This window comes from Malaya genurostris, chromosome 1, assembly GCF_030247185.1.
Source record: "Malaya genurostris strain Urasoe2022 chromosome 1, Malgen_1.1, whole genome shotgun sequence".
NCBI lineage: Eukaryota > Metazoa > Arthropoda > Insecta > Diptera > Culicidae > Malaya > Malaya genurostris.
This window is the reverse complement of record NC_080570.1, coordinates 123,640,500-123,655,130: the sequence shown is the minus strand read 5'-3', so window position 1 is coordinate 123,655,130 and position 14,631 is coordinate 123,640,500. Positions and strand designations below refer to the sequence as shown.

The window sequence follows — 14,631 nt, the reverse complement described above, 5'->3', positions numbered from 1 at the left end:
AATACGCGGTGGTAAAAGCGTTAATTTGACGTTGACATTTATCGTAACACCCTTTTTGTTTTCGTCATGATTCCGTCCGATTTCACTCATCACGCTGTAACTGCGGAACAGGATTTCGGATCCTGATAACATTCATCCGCAGTCAACGGAGTATATTGAGCTTGAAGTTCTGATCGGCAAAATCTTTATTTTTATGAATACTTGTAAATTCAATCTCTTTTTCCATATACCCTTTTTTCACATATAAGAATAACTGATCCATCATCACTTAGTTGATCGAACCTGCACCAGAAGATGAATGACCATTGAGTGCCATGGCCGCGTTCCGGAGTACCAAACCGGTACAGGCATAGAATTGTCCTTGATTGGCCACAACCGAAGCCTGCTCGACGCAGTTGGCCAATTGTTCCTGGGCACTAGCAAGCACTGCATCTTTCACCTGTTGCGGAGCGGTGGAACTGGCAACCATCATGTTTAGAGCATGCAACGTTGTAGCTTCCCGTTCTTTCACCAGCTCCTCGAATGTAGGTTTCGCTGGAGCTTGAGCCTGTAAAATATTGAAAGGCCGTTTAGCCCTTCAATCAAGTTTTTAAATTAACCTGGAAGCAGCATCACTTACCTCAGCGAGTGCAATCATCGAAACCACAACAGTAGCAGCTACCATCATCAGCAGAGATAATTTTACGGACATTTTCGAGCTTCGTTCTGCACTGAAAACTTTTATATTGAAATTTTTGTGGTATTCCTAAATTGTTCGGAGAACCTAGAGAACACACGATGTCGTAGGAGAGAAATGAAGTGAATTTCCATTGCTGATTATAATTTCATCGCTTTTATATCAGAACGAGTTCCGTATATTTCAGCTGCTAGTTAGCTTGTACGATGAAAGGCGGAAGTATTTACAAACAGTCGTACAAATAAACGTGCCTCGAAGACAACACGGTAATTACATAAACACTACGTACCAACAATTCCGAGCTTTTAATCAACAAGATATTAGCAGATATTAGCGCTCTTCCTTATCTCTGCACTATCGTCATAAAATAGCGTTTCACTATCTGATACGTTGATGCTCAAAATTCATATTCATCTGGAGAAATGTGAATCACATCCAAGCTAGAGTAAATATTTTCAACAATTTTTTAATCATTTCAATCATTTTGATTGCCGGGTAATTTTTTTTTTCGAAAAATCTGTGTTCGATTCAACCATTATAAACTTTTCAACTGGAATGAAATATTGCATTTTTTGTCATTCGGTTATAGAAAATCTGTTCCGCAATAAGATGGAACCCATATGCGAGTATTTTTGTTAACGAGCGAAAAGATACTCGCATACCGGCCCCATCTCAGCATGCTATGCTTCTCACGCACGTGTTTGATTTTCAAGTCGTGTGAAATTTCAAATCGTTCGAAATAAGGCAACGGCTCTCTCTTTCATGTCATTTGTAAAGACGTTGCCTAAAAACCCAATTTAGCCACTAAAATCACTAGAACTATTTCCTATTTCCTATTCGCCTTTCTTCACATTGAGAATTGATCCACATTTCTTGAAAATTAAACTCATAGGGTAAGGGCTCCCTATTTCATCTCATTTGTAAGGACGTTACCTTAATAACCTGATTTAGTCACTAAAATTACATTGATTTTTTCATGTTTCTCCTTAATTCACATTGCTCCACATTGAGATTTGATTCACATTCCTTGGAAATTAAAATAATGTTCATGAACCAGCAAAAAACACTCATGAAATGTTCACTACTCTTTTCCTAATTTCATCTCAATGGATTTTTATTCATCCTATCGTTGGTCCTTTATTCATCTTATTTATTAGTAATGGCGACGGCAATCAAAACAAAACATTACCCTATTACACTCTCAGGTTCAAAATGTCAGAATTTTTCTTAAAATGGGCCTGATGCCAACTATAAGACAACACACGATACTTATAGAACCAGTTTGGAATTATTATTAGCGTCCGTACATGGAGCTTTGTCAGCACTTCAGCTAAGTTATGAACATGTAAAGCACAGATATATTGCTTCTTCAACGAACCACTAGTTATGCAACCGTTCTGTAAATTCATGCTGCCGTTGTACCGCCGATCGGAAGTTACATTCAACGGATAAAGTTTTCCTCACTCACTCTCCTTTATTCGTATTGAAAATTTCACTGTATATTTTGCTTTGGTTCCTAGAATATAAGATATTATGATTGATGATTGCTACTTAAAGCTTGCTTCATTTAGAATTGGAACAAACTTTTGCTCATTTTGTGGCGCTCCTGGTGGATGTTTTTTTTTATGACAGAGCAAAGCGTTTATCAAAATGTCTAACCAGAAAGCGTACAGAAATTCCGAAAGCGAAACTCGGCCAACTAGCCCCGGTCTCCCCTACTGCCGGCTACCCGCTTGTGAGGAATTCTGGCAACCGCCAGAAGGCTGGTTGAATACCGGCTGCTGTCAAAATTGTCCAGGCGAAATTGCGTCATCATCTCGCCGTATGTGTCTTGTTTATTTTTCTCTTACTTTTTTTCCTTTTTTTTATTCAACTTCATTTGATATTCGACAATCCCGCATGTACATACAAAAAAACAAATCTTGAGACGAGGTAAATGAGATTAAAATATGTATGTTTGGTAGTGAGAAGTAATGTTAACATTTTCCATAATTAGTATATATGAAATGCAATAACTTATTGCCTTTCATATGTACTTTTTATTGAAAAAATAAAACCAAGACGCTAATAATGTAAAACCGATTCAAATCAGTTCTGCCAATCTTGTATGGCAGAAATCCGACAGAAACAGAACCGTTATGCCCCGTTTACACTTCTGCTGACTGCCAGCATGCTGGTGTCAATGTACTGCCCTCTTAAGAAAAAAACATTCAACGGTGGTCCTTCGTTGGTCTAACACTTTGGATCATTGGACCACAGTTGAACGTTTTTTCCTAAGAGGGCAGTTCACTGACACCAGCATGCTGGCAGCCAGCTGAAGTGTAAACGGGACATTAATAACCGCTTGGCGAAATTCTCTGCCAGAAACGGTTGTTGCATTGTTGTCAGAATTTTTCCGGAATTCTGGCTGAATTCCGGCAAAAATATCTGGCAGACATAGCCAGCCGTCTGGGGGGAAATCTACCCGCCGAGTATAAGTGGGTAGTAATAGAGTACAAAGAGCTCCGGCGAAACAACACAACACTGAAAAAAATGAAACTAACACGATATGGAAATCAACAGTACTATGAAACAGACTTTGAGTGAATCGAAAATTCGATTGAAAACCAGCAGCAAAACTTAATTAGCATGGATTGATTTTCCAATGAACAAGATTCTATATTTAAATTAACGTTTAATTATGCATGTAAAGCATATTGGGGTATAAAGAACTGTAAAGTAACAATTTCTTGCTCCAAATATGTGCTTGAAAAAAGATGTAAATTCCCAAAATATTTTTACCTGTGTACATACATTGACATGACATAAAATCACATTTCTCGGGTAATTTTTCAAAAGGGCGTACAAGCAAGTGACAGTTTCTCTTTTATCACTCTCTCTTTAGATTATTGTGATGTGATTAAAAAGATTTTCTTTGATATCACTATTCTGTTTGAAAGTCGAAAGTTCCGGGTATCATTTCATGCAAAGAGTTGAGTGATAAACGTGGAAACCGCTTGGTAATTAATAGAAGAGAAAGTAAACAAAGAGAAACTGTCACTTGCTTATACGCCCTAATGGAAAATCAACCGAAATTTACATTACTTTTTTCTGTGTAGTAAAATACACTAAGATTTTTTATGCGGTTTTTATGCGACTTTTTTATGCGAATTTTCAGAGTTATGCGGAACGTAAACTCGCATAAAAAAGACTTCAGTGTAAACGTAAATAATCATATACATGTAAACAGGGCGTATTTGATATTTTGAAATTCATATAAGATGCAACATATAAATAATAAAGTTTTGAATCAAAATTATAGATTGCAAAATTTAGGCTGTATCAGACAGAAATTAAAGATGATCTTTTTTTTTAGCACCTGCTAACGTTACGTTTAATATTTGCGACAAAATAGCATAACTTTCGCAGTTTCTGTGCGATTTTAACGTTTTCATTAGGGATTAATTTATTCGTCATTAAATACACTCTATGTTAATTACTAAATAAAAGTTAGGTTTTAGTTTGCAATAAATAATGGTCAAATTTAAAAGAAAAATAGCTCCTTTTCCAGTTAGTAAAACTTGAAACGTTGAAAACTCATATCTAGATAAATGAAACAATAAACTCAAATACATCATTTAGAAGGCCGATTTCCGATTTCGATTTCGGGAGGAACCAGGGCCTCTTCGGCTGCCCCCTCTGGATACGTGTCAGCGAACTTCATTACTTTCATTTCGTGTCTGAAATCTTCAAGCACGTGCTAGAACTAGGCACCATGCGTTTCCTTCCAAATGGATATGATTGGAGACGCATGGTAGTTTACACAACGTTTATTAGGTAAAATCATTTACCTTCGGAAATTTAAATATTTACACGGATGTAGAATACATAGTATGGTTGCTGTCAGATCTGGAGTTCGCATCAAACGAGTGCAAATAAAGCTAGCTCCGAAAAGTGTTTAATATAGTAGATTCCCCGATTTGGCCCTTCCTGAAAGCTAGAAATTAATCTGCAAGTTCCAACCAATGGGATGTTCCCAACACGATGCACTCCACAGCAGCACTGGTGGCTGCTTCATCCCGTTCCATTCGCCGGAGCAGCAAACAGATTCTCTGCTGGACATGTAATACGGAAACCAGTCGTCGGTATTGCTAATGTTTTGGCAATCAATTTTTATTGCAGAATATTCGAATTCTTCCGGAGCATATTTGCCTCTTTACTTGAGATGAACGGCAGAGTGTGCGCTTATTTCGATTTTGATTAAAAGAGGTTATTTAGGTTTACTTTTACGATTTGTCTTCCATTCAGCAGAGCATAGCAGTGCAAACGGTCAAATTGTCTTTGCCAGGACTTCAAAACCACTTTTCAGGACTCCAAAAATAACGCTAAGATCTTATTTTGAAAACTGTCTTAAACTTCCACCCTACTTTCTAGACTACAAACGCAATCTTCCGAAATTGAATGATCCTTTTCAGGACAAGAAAATCTTAAACGGTCAAACGCAAGGGGCAAATCACTCTAAACTCTAGACAATCTCATACTAATAAACTCATGTCATTCCAAAATAATTTTCTCTAATCTCATTTAATCCCAACTAGTCTAGATAAGTTTGGGTAATTTAAAAATAAGCCAACCTAGTTTTGCCTAATCTTGTTTGAAGTGTATCTGTCATTCGAGCTCCCACGCAGAGATGCCATTTATACAGATTTATCTGTATTATACAGATTTTTACATGCGCATACAGATTTAATACAGAGTACAGATTTTATACAGATTTCTCAAATTAAATACAGATTTATACAGATACCACAAAAAGTAAAAAAGAAATAATGAAACTTTTCCGTCTGAGCGTGTTTGATTACCCATATTAAAATGAAAATTTTTTCGTGCAGCGTCGTGAAACTTTATCGTCAGACTGAAAAGTTGTATGATCTGATTTGACGTTGCGTAATAAGGCGTTTGAATTCCAAGTCATCATTTTCAAACGAAAAAAGTATATGGGTTTACAATTCAATTGTGGCTGATACCAAAAACAATTAAATTTCGTCCTTGAATGTTCTTGTCAGTGCGGCAAGGACTTACGATATAAAGGAATGCTCCTTGCATCTGCCATTCTATAACAATAATCTAATGGAATAACATCTTTAAACATCATTTTTTCCGAAATTTCCTTTCATTAGTGAATACAGATAAATACAGATTTTTTATACAAAGCAATATTATATATATTCTATGAAAATATCTGGCATCTCTGCTCCCACGTTTACAGCTTCTTATGTCAAAATAATACTTTTCCAGATCTCGGCTAAACTTCTCTAATCCCATTCTAATCCAGCGAGATCCCTGCTAAACTTTTTTACTCCCGGTAAAACTTGTTTGAGTTCAGACAAAGTTTAGAGTGATTTGCCCCTTGGTCAAACGGTATCAAATCAGTTAATAGCTATACACATCTCGAATGCAGTCCTACGTCAATCTCGCGGTTATGTCTCTGACATGATCTACTCTAAGTTTTTTTTTATTTTCGTAGGTTTTTATTATTGCTTTTTTTAATAATCTTTCTGCACACTACTAAGTATAATGGATGAACAAAGCTTATAAATTAACGTGAAATTGACCAATTCTAGCAGCAAGTTTATCATCAAATCGTTAAGCTTTTGACATTTCACGTGAGCTTTTCATAATTTTGAACGAATCTTTATTTTATCAATGTAAAATGTTTGTATTTAAAAGTAATGAGATAACGATAAATGTAACATACTCGCAAATTGAATATTTACATACGTTATAGATGAGTTCATACGCAGTTTATAAATGATGCTACATATTTCCGCAACCAAATAGGACTAGACGGAGTTGTTCACCAGTGTATTATTCATAAGCAGCCCTTTCTAAAGTATTCACAAACAGGCACCCATACACGACTGGCAAACCGTGGTGGAACCGTACGACACAGAACTACTCTTCGATGTATCGTCGTCGCTCTAATGGCCCTCAACAAATCGACAGACATTCCAAGCACTCCGGATGTGGATGTGGGTACATTCCGTTTTTTTTTCCTTTTTCCGCCTGTAGGGCCGCATGCAAGTTCCAAACCAATGGGATGTTGCCAACACGATACACTTCACAGCAGCACTGGCGGCTGCTCTATCTCGTTCCATTCGCCGGAGCAGCAACAGATTCTCTGCTAGACATGTAATACGGAAACCAGCCGTCGGTATTGCTAATGCTTTGGCAATCAATTTTTATTGCAGAATATTCGAATTCTTCCGGAGCATATTTGCTTTTTTACTTGAGATGAACGGCAGAGTGTGTGCCTATTTCGATTTTGATTAAAAGATGTTATTTAGGTGTTTACCTTTACGATTCGTCTTCCATTCAGCAGAGCATAGCAGTACAAATGGCCTGCTATGGCCACTTAACAGCAGCACAAGCGTGGCAGCTAAATAATCAGCAGTTCAATATGGGCTGCTATGTTTGGATAATTGATTTCAATTAATGTTGGCTTGCGCCCACGTTTGATGAAAGCAAGTACTCAACTGATACCTACTTGAATACTTTCATCTCTTGGAGCACCACAGGGAGGACGGCGAACGATTTGTTAAATAACTTTCAGTAAGGTGCATCTGAATATCGAAGAACTCTTTGCAGGGGATGCAACGACTGTACTGACGCATTAAAACAATATCGATAGGAGAAAGGTCACTGGAAGAAATCGAAAGCAAGCGGAAGACCGTTCGAAAGCACCAGAAGAATTGTTCGGATGAATGATTAGTTCACTTGCTTCTGCTTTTAATGTTTTCTATTCGAAGGTTAAAAAAATACTGATTTTACATCTATTGAAAATGTGTATTTATAGCTGAATCGGTTGTATTGTCTGATGTATCCTGGCTTCCCATTGGCTGCCATGTTTGTATTTAAAAGTAATGAGCGGGAGTGATGGTATTGCTATTTGTTGCTTTGCGTAGTTGACGGGCGAGAGACGCGGCATTTCCCTTCACTGAATGGATCATTCTCGATGTGTTGGTGTGTGAGTGAATTGAATGAAAGGTTGACGCTTCGCTGTTACGAATGAAAGGTTGACGCTTCGCTTGCTGCGAATGGAAGGTTAACGCTTCGCTGTTGCGAACAATTAAGTTTGCATTTTTTCGATAACCTTAAACCAATTGGGATTTATTTATGGTACGAATTCAAATCAGTTTTTTATCGCATAAAACTATTACGAAAAACGTCTTTTGCTGCCGCGAAAAATTATCCTCCTCTGGTTGGCACTTTTTTTCAGAAACCGTCAAACCAATTGTAACCGGAGCTTTCCGTCAGCGAATTCCGATTGGAAACCGACGAACGAACGCGCCAACAACATAAGTACGTCAGCAATCTGTATGCAAATTTATTCCGTTGAACCGAAAAAACGGAAGGTCACAGCGACTTGTTTCGCGGAAACTGCGGAACCAAAGCCGGATCGAGGATACCTCTTTCATTTTTCCCCAGGACAGTTGAAGTTTATTGGTTTTGAGCCGAAATTTCTCCTCCGGCTGTGTCTCGACAAGCCGTCTCAAAAAGGATTGCAGAACATTAGCATGAACGAGAAAGTAAATTCTTGCTCTAGATTACTTATTCATAAGAATGAAGTTCGTTTTCTCGTCTAATTTGGCTGGAACTGTTCAAGGGAATTACTCACTGATGCGTGCAATTTTAATGTCCTGGAACTAATGATTGTTGGGAAGGGGATGAAAAAAAAAATAAACGGAAAAATATATTAATACTCCTGATTTGATTGCTTTACACAAAAAAAAGGGCACAGCTTTTCTTTCACCGGAGAGGTTCGTTTCAAAAGACAGGCTTACTTCAATCGAACAAAGGAGTCGGCAACGCAAACAGAATTCAATTCCCGATGTACAGTAGTAAACTTTTTGCGCTACTGGCAAAATACACAAAAAAAACTGAATGCTGAATTATAGAGGGCGCCAAAAAAGTAACGCAAATAAAAAATAAACACAATCCTGTTCAACCAGAGCTGTGCCAAGTTAGTATCTGCAGTAAGAGACTTGTTGTTCGTAATTAAATTATATAAACTGGATCATTTATTTATGACATTCACGCGAGGCCTCATTCTCATCCCGATGTGCAAACAATTTTTATTTTCGTTTCGGATTGTTTACATTATGTCTAATTATTCATTAACCAACATCACCACCGTCGATTGGTGCTAATGATATCTATTCGGTGAGTAAATTCCACTCTTGCCTCGTACGCTTATTAGCGAAGTTTGTTCAGTCAACGCAATCGAAAATTTGTTGGTTCAATGGATTTTCAATTTACCAACGAAAGAAAATTTATTTCAGTATTACTTGTGCGGAAATTGTGGCAGGTGTTCGTTATGGTGGATCGCAGTTCTGTTTGTTTATTTCTATTCGATAACGCAGTTGGCTGTGATGTAAAAAATCTGGGGGGAGTGATATTTTTTCCGTGTTGAGCTACCGAGCAACAGTTTTGATTTATCGGAATACTCATTATCAATAGCTTAAGAAAGTATCATAATTCCCAAATTTCAATGTCTTTTGGTTTATATTTATTCTGAAGATTTTCTATTAAATTTAAGATTCCAGCTCCTTTTAAGGGCTGGAGTTCATTGGAAGATACCGGCCTATCTCAGCACCCAGGCCCGTACCCAGGATTTCGTTTCGGGAGGGGCCCAAAGATAAAAAATAATGTTACTGAAGATTGCTTATGTACCTAATTTTCGGTGTGCCTTTTACGGGTGTTTTTAACACTTCAAATACCAAGCCTCAAAAAAGTTGGAACGGTAACTTCGAGCTGTCTTAGCTCAGCTGTTTTTGAAGTTCGATTCAAAAACTTTGTAGCAGACGATTGGTAAAGGATGAAAATTTGATTTTTCCCGTTCCAGGTTTTTTTCACGCGCCCAATATGCCCTATCTGCTTTCCAATTTTCTTTTCTTCGGCATAAATGGCATGAACACTTCAACTTCACCGAGTCGCAACTTTGTTGTTAGTCAACCGATTTTCGAAATTTGTTCACCATTGGAAAGGTATTACTTCCAGAAATAAAATGCACTAAAAAACCCGAATATAGGGTTGTCTACCCAAAGTTATAATGAAAATTGTAGACAGATGTCCTCAGGAAGGTGATACCAAATACAAATTATAATACGGAGTACTCCGACAAATTTTCAAGGACACATTTTGCATCGTGCGGTACATTGTCATGATACACTGTCAGAGTGACAATGTACTTTAACGAATTTTCTATAAAACTAGCAACACTGAAGGGTAAGAACAAGTTCACTATAGTTACTGTTTATTATAGTGAAAAATATGTAAACATATTACTTACATATTTTGATCCTTAGGAAAACTATGGAGCGAAATTTCGGACGACCCTATTCGTGTGTCACATCCCTCTACTAAGCAACTTCTCACCATTTCGAAAGCATCTCGTTTTATTACCCGGCGATATTTAGACTGATTGTTGCAGTTTAATACAGCAACGATGAACAAACAAGTTTGTTTTGCACCGTAGCAACTAGCATAAAGCGTTGCCAGAAACGATCTCCTTTCACATTTTCACGCTATCGCAACGAAAGGGAGATATTTGCTAGGCTTACTTGTTCATGCTGTGAACCAAACATTGGCGATTCGTTTATATGGGACTTAGGGGTATTATTATTTGTATTTGGTGATACCTGGCTACAATTTTCGCCCTACTACCATTCTTGCGCTATCAAAAGAAAATCTTAAAATCGATGAATTTATAAATATATATGAATTTTTCATTTTTTTCACATGTTTGTATATAACTCAAAAATTAAAGCGATGACATGTACATTTTTCTTCTCCAAAATATTGGAATCATTACCAGAAACAATGTATTTATAAACAAAATTATATATCCGTTTGAAGAATCTCAAGAAATTTGGTACAAATTCAGAGAATTTCTATTATTGGGAAGATTTTGCCAAACAAAATCAAAACAAAATTTTTAAATTAGTTGACATATATTTTTTTTATTATTTTAGTAGGAAATTTATTATGAACAAAATTTACAAAAAAAAAAACTGAAACTTGGATTTCACTGACAATCTTAAAAATTTTGGTAAATATACCTAAACTCTAAAAATAATTATATTTTTGTATTGCACAAAAGATTTAAACAATTTTTATGCACAACCCAAATGCAATTGATAACTACTAAAATTCTGATTTTGTTTTAGATTTTCCGTAGAATTTAAAAAAAATCGGTAGGAGATCGGAAATTTTAAAATTTCCGAGTTGTATTGCATTGCACAGTGGTCCGGATCCACAATTTAGAGGGACAGTCGTTCGCACCGCACGCGTTTAGCTCTTGGCTCCTGGAATTTTTTTCTGGCTAACTAGAGTTTCATTGATTCAAGGCTTCAGTCTTTTTCAAGGCTACCTGAATCACTAACAGTCTTTTTAAAGACTGACAATTAGTCAGCCTTTCTCAAGGCTATACAAAGAGTGATATTGTAATATAATCAGTCTTTTTCAAGACTAAGAAATTAATCAGCCTGGTTTAAGGCTAGCTACTCAAAGAACTAATCAGTCTTTATTAAGACTACCACAAAATCAGTCTCTATCAAGACTTTTCCAAACTAGGAGTTCAATCGAAGACTAATTTAGCCTAGTTAATTTAATTTAAAATTTCATTTATTTCAAAAATGCCGGTAACAAGCCTAAGGCTAAAAATAATTCAATACGGAATAAATCACAATCCGTTATTCAACATTTTTCTAATAACATTCACGATCTTATAGAATCTGAATGTAAAAATAAAAGACAACGGACGAATTTCCCTTCCGTTGATTCTATGCCGTCTAACAATATTTACGAGATTCTTCCTGAATCCGATTGAAGCGACATAGAAGAAAATTTTTCTAAAATTCCCAAAATGGACGCTTGTCGTTCTGGGAAGAAACAACAATCTATGCCACCAGTGACGGTGATGATTTCCGACTTCAAAGCATTCCGTACTGAGCTTTCTACTTTTCTCCCGGAAGTAAAAGTCTCATTTCAAATCGGACGAAGAGGAGAATGTCGAGTCTTGGTTGATGGATTGGAAGATTACGAACGTCTTATCCGATATTTGTCCGAGAAACTTCATAAATTTTATTCATATGATATAAAATCAAACAGAGCCTTCAAGGCTGTCTTGAAAGGCTTATCAAAGTACTGATGAAATTAAAAATGAACTAAAAAAAATGCTTGCTTTTGTCCCTTCCCAAGTAATACTTATGAAAAAAGAGCGAATGGTACTTCTAAACCACGCTCTGGAATTTCCCATGAACCTTACTCGATACACTTCAATCGAAGTGACGTAAACAATTTGAAAACTTTAGAAAAAGTACGTTTCATTTCCCACATTAAAATTCATCGGGAACATTATAAACGGCATAATCGTATTGCAAACTTCACGCAATGTAGTCGTTGTCAAGGCTTCGGCCATGGAACCAAAAATTGTCATATGGATATACGGTGCTTGAATTGTGGTAAATCGCATTTGAAAGACGTTTGTCCAATGAATGGAACCACTGATAAATTTTCATGTTCAAATTGCAATGGAAATCATAAATCCAATTATTTGAAATGCCCTGTCAGGGAAAAAATTTTAAACGCTCGTTCGCTTAGACAACAAGTCAAATCAACGACCTTAAATTTACAGAACATACTTGAAAATCGAAAAAAACCGTTACAAATGCCACACCTAATTCTTCTAAGGTACTTATTTCTTCGAATTTAAAACAAAAAACAGGTACGCCTTCCAATTCGTCTTCTAACGAAAACAATTTATTGACAGGTAGGTCGACCTCGTCATCATCTTCTTCTAATGTCAGTTATGCTAGTATATCAGGTAGAAATCTTCCACCTATTTCTTGTAATGTTAATAATCAAAACACAGGAACGCCTTCCAGTTCATCTTCTAACGAAAACAATTTATTAATAGGTAGATCGGCCAAATCATCTTCTTCTAATGGCAGTTACACTAGTGTAACAGGTAGACTACCTACCGATATTCCTTCAATGCCATTCGCTTCTTTAAACGAAGTCGATTTAGGCGATATAATTGAAAATAATATGATCTACCTACAAGATCAACTTTTTCAAATGATCATCCGAATGAATTCGACTTCATCACTTTTCGAAGCATTTCAAATCGGATGGCAATTTGCAAATAATATTATAATGATTTTAAAATTTAACAGTGAATTCCATATGGAATTTCGAATGAAAATTTCTCGCCGATTCGGAATCGATTCGGAACCCATTTGGATCTCATTGTCGAGCTCTTCTACCTACATAATCAGATCAGAATGGATTTCGAATCAATTCACAATCGGCGAGAAATTTTCATTCTGAATTCCATGTGGAAATCATGTGGAATTCCGAATCAATTCCAACTCCAGTGCAACAACTGATTCCGAATGAATTTCGCCTACAACCGGTTGATTCGGAATTGAGTGAGAAGATGCGGACTGAATTGTCAATTCGTCTTCTTCTTTCCCGATTTTGCACGTTTTCGTGCTGATTTTTAGTTTATTTTTAAACCAAAACATTATATAACTGAATATACAAATTTAAATCTTCATGTTTTTCGGATATACAGAACTAGTAAATAACCAGTTCTTCCTACTATCGCAACATAAACTGTTGAAATTCGCTGGAAATTACCAAAACGGCCTACCTTAGTCAGCATCATCCATTCCTCTAGCTGGAGTGTAGTGAAATGGCTTAAGCCGCCTAAATTTTACACTAACAAATTCATAAAATGAGCGAATATTCAATGACATTTATAATGTCACTGTCAATCAGGCTGATCGAGCAGCCAACTCAGGCGAAAATTCTAGCACTGAACCGATTGAGCACTAGAAAATCATGCAGTCTAGTAAGAATTCATTGCTCATTCCGTCATTTCGATAATGTGGGTATAAGCTACCCAAAATTAGGTCGTTATCTACTCAGTTTATCAGTAAAAATGGGTAGCGTGATTTGTTATGGCATAACACTTGTACTAAACTTACATTTACCTAAATTTTGAGGTCATCACTCGTTACCCGTGGAAAGATGCACTTTAGTTGATTTTGGGTAGGTTTGACAAAAAATTAGGTAAGAGTGTATTCTTGGAAAAAGAAATCAGTTTTCCGGTCCTGTGTTTTCCAAAGCCTGTTGAAATTTTAGATTTGCTATACGTTGGAAATAAGAAGATAAGACCAGCCGTCTACTCGACTGTTCGCCGCTATCTTTCAAAACGTTCCACTTCGTTCTGAAACGACAACAATGTTGTTTTGCCTATGAAAGATTTTTTTTACAACTACCACGATTAGAAAACTTTTAATGCGATTTTGACAAGTGAAAAAATATGCATTTTACTCCCATGTCATTGATTCTACATGTAAATTCAATCTAAATAAAACCTAATAGCTTAACAGACAATCAGTGTGAGTTGAATGCGGCACATAAAATAATGACGATTGCAGTGACATCTGCCAGAGTTCACCAGGCTGCTTGTTTATATGTCGGACTGCACAGCTGTTTCCTGTATGGTTACTATCAGTATACTTCTTATACAAATTTTATCAGATTTAACAAAAATAGCTGAGTGAAATGTCCTTATTTGTGGGTAAAATTTATCCTCAAATAATTTATGTCCGACATATTTTTTTTTCCTCTTCTTCTGACGGAAATATCTACAAACGGGAAAAAAAGTCTAGATGACGGACAACGATAGCGGTGATGTGTCATCATCACTGTTACTGTCGCATGTCGTCTTGAAAATTCAGCCAAAAACTGCTGGCCAGTGCTGAGCCATTACGATACCACTAATGAAACTACTCTAAATGTAACGTTCATGTGCAGCTCTTTACCCTTACGGAAAATAGTAGGTTCAAATGCTGCTTCCAGATACAGATTTGAATATTGGAAAATTATTTACTAGTAATGTA

At 36.5% G+C, this 14,631-nt stretch overlaps 1 protein-coding gene across 1 annotated transcript; it reads right to left on the bottom strand.

The window, feature by feature from the left end:
• Positions 1-167: 167 nt before the first annotated feature.
• Positions 168-817, bottom strand: LOC131425671 (uncharacterized). The gene is made up of 2 exons (XM_058587736.1): positions 620-817; positions 168-547 (listed from the first exon to the last, which is right to left on the bottom strand). The coding sequence occupies exons 1-2, from the start codon at positions 689-691 to the stop codon at positions 269-271; spliced, it is 351 nt and encodes a 116-aa protein (XP_058443719.1). The 5' UTR covers positions 692-817; the 3' UTR covers positions 168-268.
• Between the last annotated feature and the right edge of the window lie 13,814 nt (positions 818-14,631).

What these genes read in the sequence shown, in the direction of transcription:
- LOC131425671 (XM_058587736.1), bottom strand. Translation starts at nt 691, where the DNA reads ATGTCCGTAAAATTATCTCTGCTGATGATGGTAGCTGCTACTGTTGTG. An exon ending in CGATGATTGCACTCGCTGAG is followed by an intron (nt 548 to 619) that starts GTAAGTGATGCT and finishes AATATTTTACAG; the next exon opens with GCTCAAGCTCCAGCGAAACC.